The following is a 21205-nucleotide window of genomic DNA, read 5'->3' as shown; positions in this document are numbered from 1 at the left end:
GTTTGTAGAGTAGTCTAACATCATCTGTGGCGCAGATGCTGTTGGCCAGATGTCGTAATCTTTTACCATGATTATTATTTGATTATGATATAGTATTATAATCGAATAATAATTATAATATAATAAAAGTTATAATATAATAAATATTATAATATATTATTAGTTTATTTATTATATTTTTTTGATATAATATTAAGTATTCTAACATTTATAATATAAAATATCATAAGATAAAATTATAATAAACAAATGTTATCAAAATGAATATCTGTTCATGTTATAAGAAATTTATATAATGTCAAATTATTATGTAAAGTTTGATTTAAAAAAAATTTAACAACATATAATGGTTTGCTTACATCATTTTTTTTTTACTTTTTTTTTATATTTTATAACTAATCAAGTTTAATACGTTGCGGACCAGAAAAATTGTATGTTTGTAATCACAGGAACAAGCGAGAACAAAAATAAGATAACTTGCATTAAGCAAGTTATCTTATTTTTGTACTCGCTTAAAAAGAATTTAAAATGCCGCGTACAAGTAAAGATATAATAAAGTTAGTTAAAAATTTTGAACGTTTTAAAAGTTAGTTAGCCATGATTTTTCAACGTTTTTTGAACCTTTCAAATACGTTAAACGATTAAAATAAATTAGTTATAAAACTATCCTATATAATTGTATTTATTGTACTTTTAAATTTTTAAGCTATACTATGTAGAAAAAAAACAATTTTTAACATTTCGTCAATATTAATAATATTGACAAAATGCCCAAAATTGAATTTTTGAAATTGAAAATTGACGGTATTGACAATATCGTCAATTTTCAATCAATTTCGGACATTTCATACGTTTTGTTAGTTTGACATTGATTTTCTTGTTCATGGTATTTGATTAACTTATTTAAGTTTAGCAAAATTAAATTTTGACAATTTAAAAATATGGAAAAATTTTATTGTTTGGAAATAAGATGTTTTTCTCTTTTCCTTTTCCTCTCCACAAATAAAAATTTACAGCTTTGTTAGTAAGTTGATAATATCTTATTATTCTATTAATAAGTTGATAATATCTGTTTAATCAAATTAAATTTTTATTTAACTTTTGTAATTGTTATCTTCAATAGCATTGTGTCATAAATCGACCCTCAGGTTGTACTTTATCCTACTTAAGAAAAAATATGCCATCATATAGATATTTATTAGAAAGTTAAAAAATTTAAGTTTTTGTTTACATTCCCTTCCCTCCACCTTCCCCAGAAAAAAGCATGCGCTGCGATCTTTGCAAAGTACCAAGACTTGCATTTTATGGTACATTGTAAGACTTGTTCGAATACTAATGATAATAAATGATGACTTGATGCACAAAAATATACTTTATTTTTATAACATCTTTATGCTAAATTTATATATCTTTTATTAATTATTTTATTTTTTAACATTTTTTTCAAACATTGATTTTTGCAAACCCTAATCCGGCCTCTCGGTGATTTTCAGGGAGAAGACAAATTTTATAGAAAATTCTATAAAGCTAAATACTTTGACAGACCTTTATTTATTCAAATTACTACATGACATTTATAAAGTTAATTGATATCGTCTTCAAGAAACTATCTTCGTCTTGATGAGAAGTCTGAAACTGCCTCATGCAAGCTCTCTCTGGTCTTTATGACTTACATTTCTATTGTATCTTGCCCAAGTTGGTTTAAACTTGAAGTGAATCGCTTCTCCTTTTTCTTCTACAAATCTAGCTAGACCACATTAATTTTCTACACAAAAAGTAACAATGTACGCTAACATGATGTGGATCTTCCATGTTATGGGTAACGTGTAGTTATTGTCTTTTAAAAATTCTTTTAAGTAATCAATTGAGCCTTTTAATCTAGCAATAGAATGCTTGACATTTGGACTAAGGATATCACAGAAGCATATCATAGTCATCCACAACACACTTTAAATTTTTGAAACATGTAATGATAGGTATTAGCTGTCGACAATCATTAAGGAATGCCACCTCTAGATCTTGAAGATTATTCAACATCTTGTTACAATTCACTCCATCAAACCCTCCTCCATGATAGCCAAGTCTGAGAATGTATTTTCCAAGAATCGACTGATTAAAGTTTGGCCAGAGAGTAAAAACTAGGTTGCTGAGAACATTAATAAAACCCATAAATTTTTTTTTTTTTTTTTTTTTAAACATCTTCGCTTCCAGCAAGGCTGCAAGCAGCCACTAATTAAAGTTGGAAGTTACTGTAAGAGAAAAGATGAAGATTGTAGAGCAAGATAACGATTGACGGACGATTTAAAAGATTGCAAATTATATGAATCAGGAAAGCAAGATGAAGGAAACGAATTCCAAAGAACTGATGTTCGAGGAAAAAAACTAGACGAATAAGCGTATTTGGAGCACTTAGGAACAGTCACTGAAAAAGGATGACACTTAATTGAATGACGAGTAACACGAGAATGAATTTTAGTAGATGGCACAAGAGACGCTAGTTCTTTAGAGCAGTGCCCATTATAGTATTTGTAGAAAAGAGAAAGAGAAGCAACATTACGACGATGTGATAATGGTTGAAGGTTGGCTGCAAGAGCAGGTCCAACTATGTTGACAATGCGTTTTTGCACCTTGTCTAAAAGAGAAAGGGCATCATTAGAAGATCCGCCCCAGATATGGCAACAGTATTCCATACAAGGCCGGATTTGAGATTTATAGAGATAGAGAATAGAATCCAGAGTAAGAAAGTGGCGAGCTCGATAAAGAGATGCAACCTTAGCAGATGCTAATTTTGCAACCGATTTGATATATGGTTTCCAAGAAAGATTGGAAATAAGAGTTAATCCTAGAAGATGAAGAGTAGGTGACTCATCCAGTACATCACCGTTCATAAATATAGGAAGATCTAAATTATTGCAATAACGATTGGCTGAAAAAAACTGAGTTTTATCTGAATTAAAGTTCACCAGCCACTGTGAACCCCATGCTGTAGTAGAAGTGAGATCCTTTTCAAGCTCAAATGCACCCTCCAGGCAATCAGAGGGTGTTGGTTTCTTATCACGACAAGAATAAATGGTAGTATCATCAGCAAACAATGCCATCTTAGATGTGAGAATATCTGGAAGATCGTTAATGTAAATTAAAAAGAGTATAGGGCCAAGGATAGAACCTTGAGGAACCCCTGAAGTTACAGAATAAGAAGAAGAGTGTTGTCCATCGAGGACAACTTTTATGCTACGATTGGAAAGGAAGGATTCAATGATCTTAAAGATGTTGCCGGATACACCATAAGAAGAAAGCTTATGGAGAAGACCTTGACTTGAAATGTCAAGAGCGATGGCCTTAACCTCTCTGAACCATACAAGTCTAAACCATACAAGAGAGGTGGAATTATAGATTTGCCCTTATTATTGATATTATTAAAGATTCTCCAGAAGTCACGAGAGCCTAAATTTTGAGATGAGATACGAGATTTCATGACCTGAGAATAGCGGGTTTTGGCGTTAGACAAAACCTTTTTACAGTTGTTTCTAGCAGTAATAAACAGCCGTCTGTTTTCTGGAGAATTGCTTTGCTGATAAATATGGAAGTAACGGTTTCGATTGGCAACCGCAGCAGCACAGTGTGAGATAAACCATTGAGAAGAGTGAGCTGAGTTGACCTGAAATCGTCGAGAGGGAACAAAAGATTCAATGCCAGCCTGAATCCACAAAGTTATGTTAGAAGCACATTTGTCGGCAGGAAGACAAAAGATTTCTACCCAAGGGCCATCACGGAGAAAGTCACGGAAAGAATCCCAGTCAGCTTTACTGTAGTTGTAAGAGGTTCGATAATAGGGGGATTCAGGTGATAAAGAGGAATGAGATATTAGTTTTAAAGAGATCAAACTGTGATCAGAAGCACCTAAGGGTGAATGTGGAGAAACTGAGCACTGACTAGGATCAGAAACAAGAAATAAGTCGAGTAGAGAAGGTAAATGATTAGGGTTGTCAGGAAAGCGAGTTGGAAAGTTGACTATATGAGTTAGGGATTGAGAAAGGCAAAAGTTGCGGGCTTTAATGCCTGCAGAGTCACTGACACTAGAGCCAAGCCATTCAGAGTGGTGAGCATTAAAGTCACCGACAACAACTATATCAGCTGATGGATAAAGAGAGAGGGTTTGGTCAATATGATCAGAAATAACATCAAAAAGAGTGCAGTCTTGAGATGAAGGAGAGCGATATAGAACAAAGAGAAAGGCAATAGAGTGAAGTGGTGCTAAACGAAAGCACATTAAAGAATAGTCTGTGGATTCAAACCTAGTTTCATGACAAACAGGTGAATTCTTACGAATGTAAATGCTTAGGCCAAGCATGTGACTATTGGAGTCTTTACGAATCAGAGGAAGATAACCATCAACACTAAGATCACAAGATGAGACAGCCGAACTCAAATTAGTTTCACAAAGAGCAAGTAGGTCTGTTGAACTTTGCAAGAGATAAGACTCAACAGAAGAAAAGTTACTTCGAAGACCACGAATATTAGTGAATGATAGGTTTAGAGAACTTGGTGATGATGATGGTTTTTTGTGTTTTATAGTTTTTGGTACTTTATTCATTTTTAAATTAGATTGAAGAACTTGACTCAAAGCATAGATAGTACTCAGAACACCGTTTAATAGCCCAAGAAATTGCCTCATTACTACTAATAAACCCTAAGCCGTAACAAAGGGTTCCAAATGTGGCCTCCGCAATGCACACCAAAAGTACAAACAGGGACACCATCCATGCGCAACATGGCACTGTTAATACTTTGATATTTTTCAGCTGTTGATGGAATCAGCCTCTCTGAGAGCTACCACAGAGTTCAGGAAACCTGACTACCAGCCGGCCTCAGAACCTTAAAACTGAGTTTTAGAGCTGTACCCTCATAAGGAGATATTAGAATGAGTTGCCTAGACATAAAAACAGTGACACAAGCAAACCCATGCATTGAGTCAAGAATATCCAGCATTAAACATCCTAAACTGGAAACAATGTATTAAAAATACATCTGCGCCAGCCTAATAGATGAAGAAGGGGTGCGAGGCTGGTCAACAGATAGAATCTGTTTAACCCTTAAGTCTTTGCCTAGGAGGCCTTCAACAAGACAGTAGCTGGGTGCATTTAACATCTGCCCAAGATAAGTATTTTTATCGAGACACCATCTCAAGCCTTTACTCAACCAAGAACCCCAAGGCAGGGGGTGTTTTAAATCGGAGTTTGCATCTCCTAGCCTTTGCCTAAAAAGGTGTATCCTACAAGGCAGCAGGACATGCAGCAGATTGTACTGGGTTACATGTTACCAGTAGCAGGATAACCTGATCTGACAAATATATGTAATGATGAGGGAGGAATTTTGTTTAACAGTCTAACTTCTAGATCTTCATTAAGACGAATAAGCCTTTTTCGTATAACATTTTTATACAGCTGTGCTGTTTCCTAATTTTTCTCCAGCTGCTTGAAACTCCGTAAGATGAAGATCAAGGCTTCCAAAGGTTCTTAGAGTTCGTGCATTTATAGTTTTTTCACTTTCACAATATAAACATGCATAGATGCCACCATGGCCAGATAAGCCCATAATCATGTTTGCCAACTTTAAATTTCATGCAATATAAAAACCCAGACTATCTAGCAGGATAATACCTAAAATTTGTTTTATATTCTGATATGTTTCAGAAACATCTTCAGCAATAGCAATAAACTGTATACCTTGCATACCAGACCCATATATTTGTCTGATCCCTAACGTTTACTTCTGTTTTTTATATCATTACTGTTAACTTCAATTTCATCTGCATCAAAGATGTTAACCTCCATCAATTGAAACTCGTACAATGGTATTATAAGGGCTCAACGTTCTCTCACTTATAATGCTCATAACAAAATCTGAAGAATCTTTTACAAAAACCAAGTTTCTATCAACCTTTTTATCCTTAACTTTAAATTTCATGAACTGAACACTGTAATAATTTTTTACAGTTAAGATCTGATAGTAACTTCGTCACTTCTGACTGAACAACTCTCTTTCATGTGGCCTTGTTAAGAGTAGAAATCAGTTTTCTAGTTCCTCTGTTTGAAAGATCAAGATTTATTTGAAGTTGTTTGAATATTTTGAAAGAAATTTGTTGGATTTGATCTCTGTCTTCTTTGTTATCAGGACGACCAACACTTATTATCAGAGATTTTCCGCTGGTGGCTAAATAAAATAGATCACCTGAATTTACTTGTTCTATGTTCATTTTTTCTATGATTATTAAAGAAGCCACCTGCTCTGCACTGTGCATACCTTGTTCTAATGCCAATGACGTAAGGTTTTTACAGCAGTTGATTTGCAGCATTTGTGCTCCAAGCCACGTCCTTAATATACACTGTTAATGATAATTTGACTATGCCAATGTCATGTAATATTTAAAAATCTTATGTATATATTACCTATTATTGGCAGACATTTAGAGCAGATCTTGAACATGTTTTCTGGAGAGGTAGAAAAGCTCTCATCAATTTTAATTGTAATAATGTCAGACTTGCGCTTCTTGGAAATCCAACCAATCTAAATAATAATTATTCAGAATTAACATTATGACTGAATTGACATTTGAACATCTTTATTACAGATGCAATTAAATAAAACCTAAACTTTTCTATCTTCTGTGTCCACCTTGTCGGTGGTTCCATTCTTTTTGCAAGCATGTACAAATTACTTTTGCAATTTCCACATATTGAAGAAGGATAGGCAGCAATTTCTTTCATGCATCCAGAGTACACAAACGTCTGTACCAGTTTTTCAATAGTATCTAGGACTGCAAAATAAGACACTTTTTAGTTTTTGTCTGTAAACAAAAAATTAAATACATTTTTATATTTTATGTAAGATTTATATTTTATAATAAACATATGGCAAGTTGGGGGCCAAGGCCCCTTGGCCCTTCTATTGTCAATATTTTCAATAGGGTTTTAACCCAACCCCCTCCAGTCTAAAAATGCACCCTTGGATTTTTAAATGGTTTACTTTTAATTTTCTAATAAATATTTTTTCTGTATATTGATCAAAATTTTCCGTTGAGTTATGCGTATAAAAATTCATTATTTATTAAATTTTGTCGGTTTATGAAAAGTATATTGAAGCAGAAACTCTACGATAATGATAGTCTTTTTATACGTAGATTTATGACAAATTCATTTTATAAAAATATTTTCAAATCAAAAACAAGAATTTAAAAAGTTATTAAGTGTTTAACTTATGTTTTACTTTTCAATCGAAATGATCGGTTTCAATCGAGATAATTGCTTCAAACGAAACAAAATTAACGTATTTATTTCTTTTTAATTCGAATTGATATAATTTTGATCAAAACTGACAATACAAATCAAAAAACAAGAAACTAAGGAATTAAAACCATACTTAGGGATTGTCCATAAAGTACCTTCGCTTGGAGAGGAAGATGGGGTCTGCAAATGTCGTATACGAGAAGGGGGGCAGTAGATCAATTATAAAATTCTAGAGACAATAAATTATAAAAATATCATAAAATATTGGGTTGGTAGGTTAAAAGCGTACGAACTTTTAGGGAGGTAGAGGGTACTCAAAAAAGCGTATGGCAAAATGCGAGGGTATAGGCAAAAAAAGCGTACATACTTTATGGACGACCCCCTAAAGAAACACTTACTGAAAACTATAATTTTTTTTTATCGTTGCAAAAAAAAAAATTGCAGAAATGTACCCGTTAAATAAAAATTCAAGACAGGTGGCATATGAAAAAATAGTTGCTTTTTTCGTTTTTTTTCCAACGAGAGATTTGATTAAAAAGTACATAATAATAGAATTAATCCCTATTATTATTCACTTTGTTTAAATATAAAGCTAAATTTCATTATGATAATTTATGCAATGTCGCAAAATATAAAGCTAAATTTCATTATGATAATTTATTCAATGTCGCAAAAGTTTCACAAACAACTAAAAGTGAACTTGATATATATTAATATATAACAATATTGTTAAAGATAAATAATCAATTAAAAAGTCGCAAATTTAATGTTTCACATTTCAAAAACTAAAGTATGCAACTTTTGAAACAACTTGTAACAATTTTTTTAACCTCGCGTATTAAATCTTTAAACACAGAAAATGAAAAATATGCAAATCTAAAACTATATCAATACAAAAGTCCCACATTGATGTTGGAGTTACTAGTAGAATTCATATTGTAGAATAAATAGGAGCTACACTGTTGAATACATACAGTTTTGGAGTAAAGGTAAATTAACTATATTCAACCAGCTGCAGGTGTCAGGTGTTGGATATATCTGACAATATTTTATGAACTGATTTGCAACGAAATCTAATTTTAGTACAACTCCTGCATATAAATATAATAAATATATTTTTAAAAGTACATTGTCATTTCACCTTTAGATCTTGAGATATTTTAATCTGCGTATTCGTATATATTTAAGTAAGCCGAGAACCAAGAGGCTCTATTTCCATATTTTGTATTTTTTCTGTTTATTATCAATAACTATTCAACAATTAATGGAGTATGTGTCCAATAAATCTAATCTCAAGAATAATACAACTTTTAAAAATATTTAAAAAATTATATTTCGGATATTCTGGCAGAAAGCTATTCCAATTTACTCGGAAACACAAAAAAAATGGATATACGGCTTTTTGGCTCTCGGCTGACGAAATGGTAAAAAAAGGCGTTTTAAAGCAATAAACCTTGCCAATCTATTGTTTTGTAATCAAATCATGAATCATATCTCATAATATGATTACGAAACCATATAAAAGCTTAATATATTTGAAACTGGAATTAAATTTTACATAAATTGAACTGCAAACCCAAAAATCGACTTTTTCATGATTTTAACATTGCCTTAATACATATTAAAATAACACCTTGCGCATTCGTAATCAATCATGTCAATAAATAACCCCTTATTTTTATCAAATATTAGTTCACCACCCCAAGTTCGAGAAGACCACCACAGTAGAGGAGGCTATTTTAATTGTGGTTACAACCTTCTCTCAACTCTATTACTCCGAAGCACAAACTTCAAAAACAAAGTTGCTGCGCAGAGAAACAAAACGAGCGCGGCACTACGAGGGACCTAGTGGGCATGAGTGCGGCACGTAGTAGTGCGGGACGTAGTGGGCATGAGTGCGGCACGTAGTGAGTGCGGGACGTAGTAGAACTCGGAACTTCTCGCTTTCAACAATTGTAACAGAATACTATCTATAAAATGTGGAATCAAATCATACTGAAACCTATAGTTTTGTTTTTAATAAATATAATGACAATTACTAGACCTACATGTAAAAAAAAAATGCATTTAATGTAGAAGCTTATATAGCACTAAGTAACGTACCAATTTCTTCGAAACCTTTATGAAGCATATATAACAGTATTACAAATGGAACTGATAACAAGAAAAATATTGTAAAAGATTTTAATCTTAATGAAAAACAAAATATTAGAAAATAATCGTCTTTTAAAAAATGCAAAATGGTATCAGAAAATCTTTATCAGAAAAGCAGTAACTATATCAGTGCCGTGGCAAAGGCCCCCCAAACCCCCCATTTGGGGGGGCCCACGAGATATAAGGGGCCCGTTTTTTAAAAAATGATAAAATTTTTTATGGCATTTTATTATTTTAACAGATAATTATCAATTATATTCAAACTATAAAATAAAATAAATGCTACTAAGACAATTTTAATGTGAAAAAAAACAACTGATGAGAATGGACATCCTTGTTTAGTTTCTGTATCTATATAGTAGCTTAACTCTAAAATTTTTACTCATACTTTTATGAAAAACACGGAATTTTTTAATCTTGACATGTTTCGTAGTTAACATACTACATTTTCAAAAGATTAAATAACAATTTAAAACTCTGGATATAAATATAAAATCAAAATTTGAAGACATTACAGAGAAATATTAACCGACAAATAGAATTGTTACAAACCAATAAAAATTATAATACAAATTATGATATCATAAATAGCATGCAAAAAATTATGTAAATAAAACAAAATGTATCTAAATCATGATAATGAACAGTTTATTTAAAGATGAGTTTTCCTATTTCACATGGAGTTTTCACACCGGGATATTTCCCGGTGGGCCGTCAGCAATACAACATTTTAAAATTTTATAATATTTTAAAAAGTATTTTCTTTAATTTTTTTAATAACTTTCTAGAATAGTAATAAAAAATTGTGAGTTGAAATACGATTTGAAATATTGATTTCTGCGTGTCAGTTGCTTCATTTGACTGTATGATGTGTGTGTAGTTGGTTAAACCGAAACGCAATCGTCATTATTCAAAATTCGTAGTGAGCGTGGCTGAATCAGCTGAGCCGGTAAGTTTATTATTTTTAGGAGACATTATTATTTTTCATTTAATTTATTTGTATAAATTAAATAGGTATAGTACTATAGTAGGACCTAAAAGTAAATTTTATAAACTATCTGTTCTATTTTTAGGTATTAATTATTGGAATGAAGAAAGTGAAAAGTGGTGCAGCTAAGAGAAGAGAAGCAGCTGCAGCCAGGGAAGTATAACTAAGTACCCCAAACTTACACAATTTTTGAAACCAGCAGTTCAAGCTGATGGTGAATCAGTAGCAATAACAGAAACCAATAATGATGTTACAGCCAATGCAGAAAATGATTCTGTTTCTTGTTTTGGTTTGTCTGCTGAAGGAGACTCTAATATGGCAATCTGTGAGTGTATACCAACTGCCACAACACTGCCACTTCTTTTCTAGTGATGATCCTTCTGATTGGCCAGAAAATGTTTCTGATGCACAGAGGTGTGACATTGTTGAACGTGGTGTAAAGCAAATTGAGATTTTCCACACAATCAAGAAAGACGACGATTTTCAGTGACTTATTATAAACGACAGATGAAGAATGGAGAAACTATTGTACGGTCATGGCTTGTGTATTCTATGAAAAGTAATAAAGTTTTTTGCTTCTGTTGCAAACTTTTTGGTATATCAGATTCACCATTCCGACAAGGGATGAACACATGGGAAGGTTTATCCAAAAAACTGAATGATCATGAAACAGGAAGTACACATCTCAGGTGCTTTGAACAGTGGATGACATTACGAAAAGGTAAACTGTTTTAAAAAAAATTTTGTCATTAAATATAATAAATATTTATATATTTTACAAAATTCAACATTGCAGGCATAATGAATAAAACAAACATTGATGAGCATCATATAAGTTGCTTCAAAAAGAGCGAAAATTTTGGAGAGCAGTATTGGAACGATTACTAGACATCACTCTATTTCTTTCTGCGAGGAATCTTGGATTCCGTGGTTCACAAGAGGTCATTGGTTCCAAGAACAATGGAAACTTTCTTGGGTTGTTTGAATTGATGGCGAAGTATGATAGTGTGCTCGATGAACTTTTACGTCGGATTCAGAAGAAAGAAACTAATGAACATTATTTGAGCAATGATACCCAGAATGAGTTGATTGAATTGTTAGCCAAGGAGATTGAAGCCGAAAACCTTTCCAAAGTAAAGAAAGCGAAATATTTTTCCATTATTTTGGATTGTACGCCAGACGTTTCACATAAAGAACAAATGAGCATAATCCTACGATCAGTAGTTTGCATTCCTGGGACAGGTATCAACATTTCTGAAAATTTCTTTGGATATCTCAAGGTAGATGATACCACTGGAAAAGGGCTTTTGGATGCCTTTCTAGATCAGACAAAAAAGTGGGAATTAAATATTCTTGACTGTCGAGGCCAATCCTATGATAACGGTGCTAACATGAAAGGAAAGGCAAAGGGTGTTCAAGCTAGGCTTCTTCAAATGATCTGAAAGCTCTATATGTTCCGTGTGCAAACCATTCACTTAATCTAGTCATTGTTGACGGTGCAAAGTCATCCCAACAGTGCAATTACTTTTTTCGGAGTTCTTTCAAGATTGTATACACTCTTTTCATCATCTCCTGCTCGATGCAGACTTCAAAGTCATGTATACCCATTCCGTCAAGCCTCAATCCGATACCAGATGGGAAAGTAGAATAAACTGTGTGAAACCTCTTCGCTATCACCTGAAAGAGATATTAGAGGCATTAGAAAAATTGGAAGTGTATGCTCTAGAGAAGAGAGATGGCGCAACAGTCACAGAAGTATGTTCCGCGATGGAATATATGACTACATGGCCATTCATATTGTCAATCGTTATTTGGTATGACGTTTTATACCAAATTAACAAATCAAGTAAGCTTCTGCAGTCCTCTACAACTTCCCTTGATGTCTGGCATAGTGAAATAAAGGCCACATATACATTTCTTCAGCAATATCGTGAAACTGGATTTTCAGACGCACACATGAAAGCATCAGAAATCGCAGAAGTGTTGGACATTGCAAAAATTTTTCCAGAAGTGCGTTCCCGACAAAAAAAGATGATTCATTCATACGAGTGTGCCGATGAAGCTCACACCATCCAATTAGAACAGAAGTTTAAAGTTGATTTCTTTCTACCACTCCTTGATATGTCAATGGGATCAGTAAAGGAGCGTTTTGAACAAGTCAGTAGTATCACAGAGCTACTTACTTCCTATACCGTTCTGAGAATCTTATTCAAATCTGTAAAGAAAATTCTTTGTCTTTATATTGCAAAAATTTGCAAGCAAAGCTTGGCGATATAGATTCGGATGATCTGGAAATGGAATTAAAACGATTTGTCATAGTGGTACAGGAGAAAGAAAGTACTCACATGAAATCTGCACATGATTTTCTTAATTACATTTATAAGAAAGAAGCTGCAAGAAACTTATCCAAATCTTGCCATTGTGTTACGCATAATCCTTACCTCACCAGTAGCTGTCGTAAGTGCTGAACGTAGCTTCAGCAAGCTAAAATTGATTAAGACTTTTCATAGGTCAGTATATTTAATCTTGCTACTTTATACATAATAGATGTAGCTCTATGCATTTCTTTTCACTTTTTATAGGTCAACAATGGTTGATGACCGCTTGTCTTCTCTGGCGATGCTGTCAATTGAGAACGATGTGGCAAGAAAATTAAATTATGAGGAGATAATCAACAAATTTGCAAGTATGAAAGTTCGCCACAAGTCATTTCTGTGACAATTGTGAATATGTGATTTATTACAGGTTTTGAAGTATTACCAATATAATATAACAAACATTATTCTGATAATTATCCGTACATATACGTTTGTCTATACTTATATGTCTTATTTTTGATGTTTTTAGCCTTTAGAAAAAATGTGACGCATATATATCCTGTAATGTGATGCCACAAAAATAGGGCCCAAAAAAATGATTTGGGGGGGGGCCCAAATGTACCACGCCACGGCACTGCAGTAATCACTTTACAAAGAAAGCATGTTAAAAAAACCATTTTTTTAAAACTTGAAAATAATGACTTTTTTTATTTTCAGCTTAAAAACAATAGTTTTTATGCATTTATTTAAGGAAAAAGTTGACATATTTTAGAAGAACTTTCATTTTTTAAAATTTTAGAGACCAGTTAAATTTTTAAGGGTCTTGAGCTACCCCTAACATAATTTTTTGTTCAAAACACTTTTAAACCTAGTGTTTTAGTATTATATAGAACAAAGTAAAGGGGTAGGAATAGGTTTTTTTCAAAAATGTTGTTTTAAGAGCCACCCTAATATATATATATATATATATATATATATATATATGTATATATATATATATATATATATATATATATATATATATATATATATATATATATATATATATATATATATATATATATATATATATATATATATATATATATATATATATATATATATATATATATATATATATATATATATATATATATATATATATATATATATATATATATATATATATATATATATATACATACATATATTAATAAAAACATTTATCTAACTTTTATCTTCAACAGCATGTTTCGCCATTAGCAGGCTTATCATATATATATATATATATATATATATATATATATATATATATATATATATATATATATATATATATATTATCTAACTTTTATCTTCTACTTTAAGTTTCACCATTGCTGGATCATCAGGAAGAGTCTTCCTGATGATCCAGCAATGGTGAAACTTAAAGTAGAAGATAAAAGTTTTAAACATATGTTTTTTAGAACTTAATTTATTATTACTCTGTTCTTTAAGAACATTGAGCACTCTATTTGTAAAATACACTAACATAATTTACATATATATATATATATATATATATATATATATATATATATATATATATATATATATATATATATATATATATATATATATATATATATATATATATATATATATATATATATATATATATATATATATATATATATATATACATACATATATATATATATATATATATATATACATACATATATATATATATATATATATATATATATATATATATATATATATATGTATATATATATATTATCTGCCTTAGCATATTTGTGCCACCCTAATACATATATATATATATATGTATATATACATATATATATATATATATATATATACATATATACATATATATATATATATATATATATATATATATATATATATATATATATATATATATTTATATATATATATATATACATACATATATTAGTAAAAACATTTATCTAACTTTTATCTTCAACAGCATGTTTCGCCATTAGCAGGCTTATCATATATATATATATATATATATATATATATATATATATATATATATATATATATATATATATATATAATATATGTATATATATATATATATTATCTAACTTTTATCTTCTACTTTAAGTTTCACCATTGCTGGATCATCAGGAAGAGTCTTCCTGATGATCCAGCAATGGTGAAACTTAAAGTAGAAGATAAAAGTTTTAAAAGATAAGTGTTTTTTACTAATTTATTATTACTCTGTTCTTTAAGAACATTGAGCACTCTATTTGAAAAATACACTAACATAATTTACATATATATATATATATATATATATATATATATATATATATATATATATATATATATATATATATATATATATATATATATATATATATATATATATATATACATACATATATATATATATATATATATATATATATATATATATATATATATATATATGTATATATATATATTATCTGCCTTAGCATATTTGTGCCACCCTAATATATATATATATATATATGTATATATACATATATATATATATATATATATATATATATACATATATATATATATATATATATATATATATATATATATATATATATATATATATATATATATATATATACATACATATATTAGTAAAAACATTTATCTAACTTTTATCTTCAACAAACAGCATGTTTCGCCATTAGCAGGCTTATCATATATATATATATATATATATATATATATATATATATATATATATATATATATATATATATATATATATATATATATATATATATATATATATATATATATATATATATATATATATATATATATATATATATATATATATATATATATATTATCTAACTTTTATCTTCTACTTTACTATTGCTGGATCATCAGGAACAAGTCTTCCTGATGATCCAGCAATGGTGAAACCTAAAGTAGAAGATAAAAGTTTTAAAAGATAAGTGTTTTTTACTAATTTATTATTACTCTGTTCTTTAAGAACATTGAGCACTCTATTTGTAAAATACACTAACATAATTTACATATATATATATATATATATATATATATATATATATATATATATATATATATATATATATATATATATATATATATATATATATATATATATATATATATATATATATATATATATATATATATATATATATATATATATATATATATATATATATATATATATATATATATATATATATATATATATATATTATCTGCCTTAGCATATTTGTGTAACAAATTATTACCCTATTTTTGTTACATTAATTAAATATGCCAAACCCTCAGTCGATGTATCTGCACTACTCTGAGAGTCAGGCTATTTGTCAGTCGATGTATGTACTGAAGCCCCGGCAGCAGGCATTTCAGTATGATGTCACACTACTCACTAAAACCAGCAGTATAATATATATATATATATATATATATATATATATATATATATATATATATATATATATATATATAATATATTATTAAACAATTATTAATATCTATATATTTGCCTTTACTCAATAATACCTCTTACAACTATCTTGCTATTTTACTCCAAACATATAATCACAATAATAATAATTTTTACTGTTATCGTAAACAGTACTTTTTTTGTGTGAGTTATATATATATATATATATATATATATATATATATATATATATATATATATATATATATGTATATATAATTCATATGTATATATAATTTATATATATTCATAACTCATATATATTCATTTATATATATTCATATATATATATATATATATATATATATATATATATATATATATATATATATATATATAAATTCTTATATATTCATATATATATGTATAAATATATATGTATAAATATATATATGTATATATATAAATATATATATATATATATATATAAGTATATATAATTCATATGTATGTATAATTCATATATATTCATAACTCATATATATTCATTTATATATATTCATATATATATATATAATTCATATATATATATATATATATATATATTATATATTATATATATATATATATATATATATATATATATATATATATATATACATACACGCACATATAAACATATGTAAAGACATTATATTATATAAATATGTATGCATAGTTTTTTATTTTAGATGTAAACATTAATAAAATAGTTGTAACCAAACATAAAGCAGGAATCATTACAGTTTTTAAAGAAAACTGCAATTATACATTCCTTTTTAATCTTCAATCAAAAATTGATACACTACTTTGTTGATATAAGAATTTATTATGTTAATTTTCTCAATTGTGACTTAGCTCATGCTATAAAAATTGTTTGTATTGTTCATAAATAGTAAAATATTATATTTAGTTGAAAAATGTTTATTCATTTTTTTGAGATGTCGTCGTCCTCTCCTACTTCTCCAACAAGGTTAACATTTGAATCTGCAATGAAAATATTAGGTAAAAATTATTTTCTAACAAGAAAAGAATTCCTAACAAAACAAACTAAATGGCCCTAGCTAGTCTAATGCTAGGCCTAACACCAATGTAAATAATCAGTCCTAGGCCATATCAATAAGACTAAAAAATTCTTTTTATAAGCCCATTTAGTTCTAGACAAATTGTACATACCATTAACTCCTGTTAGTATAGATATAGGTCTTGCGTTTTCTTCAACATATTGATCCCCAATACTTGAAACTGAAATAAAAAAGTGCATGTCAGTTTTGAAAAACTAGAAGAAGAAAACCTGCCTAAACAACATTGAGGCTAGAAACTATACTATTGTATGATAAACTCAATGAAAAGTATATCTTGGTGCTACATTAATTATATACATAACTTTGCTAACATCATCCTCTAAAGAAGTGTTGTTATCTGCATCTGAATCATCACAATCACTTTTCATTAGAAACTCTTCCAAATCTAAGCAGTTCATTTTCGCCATGTTGATTGTTGGATAGGCAACTTTTCCACAATTCAAATTTTATTTTTCTGTTAAAGTAAATATGATTATAGGTAGTAGCACTGTATGGATGGGTTTTGGATTTCGCAAAAATGGTTTATGGATTTCGCAAAAATGGTTTATGGATTTCGCAAAAATCATAGTACAAACCATGCCCTAATTGATATTACTGAAACAATAAGAGAGGCTCTTGATCAAAAACAGTTTGCTGGAGGAGTGTTTGTGGATCTACAAAAGGCATTTGACACAGTTGATCATGAAATCCTGCTATCAAAGTTATGTCATTATGGTGTCAGAGGAATTGCTCTCCAATGGTTTAAATTGTACTTGTTTAATCGTGTTCAATTCGTGGATATTGCTAATACATCTTCTACTATTAAACCAATATCAACAGGTGTTCCTCAGGGCTCAATCCTTGGTCCTCTTCTCTTTCTTGTATATATAAATGATCTCAACACATGTATCAAATATTCCAGAACCTATCATTTTGCTGATGATACCAACCTATTAAACCTATGACTTATCATGTTTGGTTCAGTGGTTACGTACAAACAAAATTTCACTAAATACAAAAAAGACCGAAATTACCCTCTTTAAATCTAAAGGCAAAAAAATTGAAAAAAAATTAAATTTCAGAATAAGTGGCCAAAAACTATATAGTATTGATAAAATCAAGTACCTTGGTGTAATACTAGATGAAAACCTTTTGTTTAATCATCAATTAAAGTCGATCTCTATTAAACTGAGTCGTGCAAATGGGATGCTAGCAAAAGTAAGACATTTTGTAGACTATGAAACCTTATTAAATATCTGGTATGCCATCTTTGGGTCACACCTTAACTATGGCTGCCAGATATGGGGACAGAATTATACTTTAAATAAAAAGAACCTTATAAATCTACAAAATAAGTCTTTGAGAATAATTCACTTTCAGCCAAATAATTTTGACTCGGATGTACTATATAGTCTTTCAAAAATAATGAAATTAGATCAAATGATCTACTTGTTGAACAGTGCCTTCGCATGAGATGTTATACACCAAAATATACCATCGGTCTTCAACAATTATTTCAAGTTTACAGCTAATATCCACAACCACAATCTTAAATCTGTATCTTACAACAACTTAGCAATCTCATCAAATCAGACATTTAAGTATGGTATCACATCAATAAAAAATCATTCAATTCATTCCTGGAACTCCCTACCTATTGAAATTAAAAAACTTACCAAACAAGTAAATAAAAAAATGTTTATTAAACAAGTAAAGGATTTTATCAGGCAAATACCAAATGAAACTACAAAATAAGTATATCAGTATATGTGTATGTATAGGTATATCTGTGTAGAATATATGTGTGTATGATATATGTGATTGTTTACATAAACTATGTGTGTATATATATATGCATACATACGTATGTATGAGTATATGTGTGTATATGTATCTGTGTATATATGTGTTGTATGAGTGTGTATATGTATCTGTGTACATATGTGTTGTATGAGTGTGTGTATATGTGTGTGTATATGTATGTATAACTGTATGTATGTTTGTGTATGGAAGTTATTTATGTTTGTGTGTTTGGATGTATTTGTAGGTATGGGTTTATGGCTGTTTTTGTATGGTAGTGTTTATGGGTGTAGTTGTAGGTATGTTATTTATGTTTGTGTGTATGGGTGTATTTGTAGGTATGTGTTTATGGATTTATATATAACAACAACAAACAAACAAAAAATGATCAAAATATATTGAAATAATATAATTAAAAATAAAAAATTAAAATTTCACTTTAGTATATTAATCATAATATATTTCACTTTAATATATTATCACATTAAATATTACATTTTATTTTTAATTTAAATACAAAAAATTTAAATTTAATGTATAAATTAAAAATGTATAAAAAATTATTAAAAAAAAAAACTTAAAAAAAAAAACTTCTTACTAACAATACAATATGCCAATATGACAACCTTACCATATCTTAGATATTATTTTATTTTGTTATTATTTCCTACTAACCACTATTACTACTTTAACTACTACTAATTAATTTTATTTACTGCTACTGTTATGATTTGCCTCATTAAATCTATTATTATTATTGTTATTGTTATTATTATTATTATTTTGTTATTATTGTTTTTATTTAATATTATTATTATTTATTATTATTTTGTTATTATTGTTTTTAGTTGATATTATTATTACTTTTGGTTTTTAAAATAATTGTTTTTTATGCCATCGTAGGTATTTATGCATCATCAGTTTGTAACTGTTAGTAACTGTCCCTCACTTTTGTATTTTTATATACAGTTATTAAGGTGGAAATATATTGATTGATTGATATTGATTGATTGATTTGGGGTTAGGCACTTTTTCCACAACAAACTACGTACTCAATGTACAGTTTGCAGTGATTATCCGGAAAATTTCAAAAAAGGGGGTAAGACCACTTTTCTGCTGAGCCCCTCATTTCTAAGTTAAAAAAAGACTGTAAAATCATGGCTCATAAAGTTTTTAACATTTGGTTTTTGATACCTGAATTTGAAATGGGACGTGGTAAGCATTTAACGAATGAAGTCTTAGCACTAATCAAAGTATGTAAAGATACAGACTTATCTAATCGGGAAATTACTAAGAAAATTAAAAGATCTACAAAAGTGGTTAATAGTTACTTTAAGATTGGCGTTAACTATGGAGCTTATAAGGAAAGTGGTGGCAAAATTAAAATTGATAATTGTGCTAAACGAGTTATTGTACGTCGTGCTGCTGCTAAGCACATGACTACATCTCAAATTCATGTTTATTTACAACTACCTGTAACTGTTAAACGTGTGAGACAAATCTTACATGAAGATCCAAACACAGTTTGCAAAAGCGTAAACCGAGACCAAAACTTACTGTTTATCATAGAGAAATTAGATTACAATTTGCAAAAGAACACATGTCTTCGCAGGAAGAGTGGCATCAAGTTCTCTTGATGCCACTCTTCCTGATGAAAAAAATTTCAATCTAGATGGTCCTGATGGCTATCAATATTACTGACACAATCTTTGAAAAGAAAAACAAACTCAAATGAGTCGTATCTTTGGTGGTGGAACTGTTATGGTTTAGAGGGCTTTTTCCTATGCGGGAAAATAACCACTAGCATGGATTTCAACAAAAATGAATTCACAGAGCTACATTGACTTATTAGAAATTAGTTTGCTTGAACATGGTGAAGAATTGATGGGTGAAAGTTTCACTTTTTAAAAAGACAATGCTGCTATACATAACTTAAAGCTTACAAAAGCTTGGTTTAGAGAGAAAAATTTTCACGTAATAGAATGGCCCGCATGCAGTCTAGGTCTTAAACCAAACTAAAAATCTCTGTGGAATGCTTTCTAGAAAGGCTTATGAAAATGGTAAGCAATATGAATCCGCATTGGAGCTGAAAACTTGTATCATAGAAGCTTGGAATAAAATATCTA

At 29.1% G+C, this 21205-nt stretch overlaps 3 protein-coding genes across 4 annotated transcripts in view; 2 read left to right on the top strand and 1 right to left on the bottom strand.

Moving 5' to 3' along the window:
- LOC101240604 (large ribosomal subunit protein eL27) overlaps window positions 1-21205 on the bottom strand; it is a 47465-nt gene that overhangs the window by 7462 nt on the left and 18798 nt on the right. The window contains exon 1 of one of the 2 annotated variants that reach the window (XM_065803341.1): window positions 7415-7419. The exons of the other annotated variant lie outside the window; for it this stretch is intronic. Coding sequence (XP_065659413.1) covers window positions 7415-7417 — 3 coding nt within the window. The 5' untranslated portion in view covers window positions 7418-7419. Of the gene's footprint in view, window positions 1-7414; window positions 7420-21205 lie in introns of those variants that run through there. 2 annotated transcript variants of the gene reach the window in all.
- Window positions 11418-11870, top strand: LOC136083194 (52 kDa repressor of the inhibitor of the protein kinase-like). The gene has a single exon (XM_065802599.1). The coding sequence runs from the start codon at window positions 11418-11420 to the stop codon at window positions 11868-11870; it is 453 nt and encodes a 150-aa protein (XP_065658671.1).
- LOC136083193 (uncharacterized) lies at window positions 12025-12705 on the top strand. Its single transcript, XM_065802598.1, has one exon. It carries the CDS (start codon window positions 12025-12027, stop codon window positions 12703-12705), a length of 681 nt encoding a protein of 226 aa, XP_065658670.1.

The sequence above is a fragment of the Hydra vulgaris genome, chromosome 08, assembly GCF_038396675.1.
Source record: "Hydra vulgaris chromosome 08, alternate assembly HydraT2T_AEP".
Taxonomy (NCBI): domain Eukaryota; kingdom Metazoa; phylum Cnidaria; class Hydrozoa; order Anthoathecata; family Hydridae; genus Hydra; species Hydra vulgaris.
The sequence above is the reverse complement of the archived record's forward strand: the minus strand, read 5'-3'. Positions and strand labels throughout refer to the sequence as shown.

Coding starts and splice junctions, on each gene's coding strand:
- LOC136083194 (XM_065802599.1), top strand. CDS start 11,418: ATGGCGAAGTATGATAGTGTGCTCGATGAACTTTTACGTCGGATTCAG.
- LOC136083193 (XM_065802598.1), top strand. CDS start 12,025: ATGTATACCCATTCCGTCAAGCCTCAATCCGATACCAGATGGGAAAGT.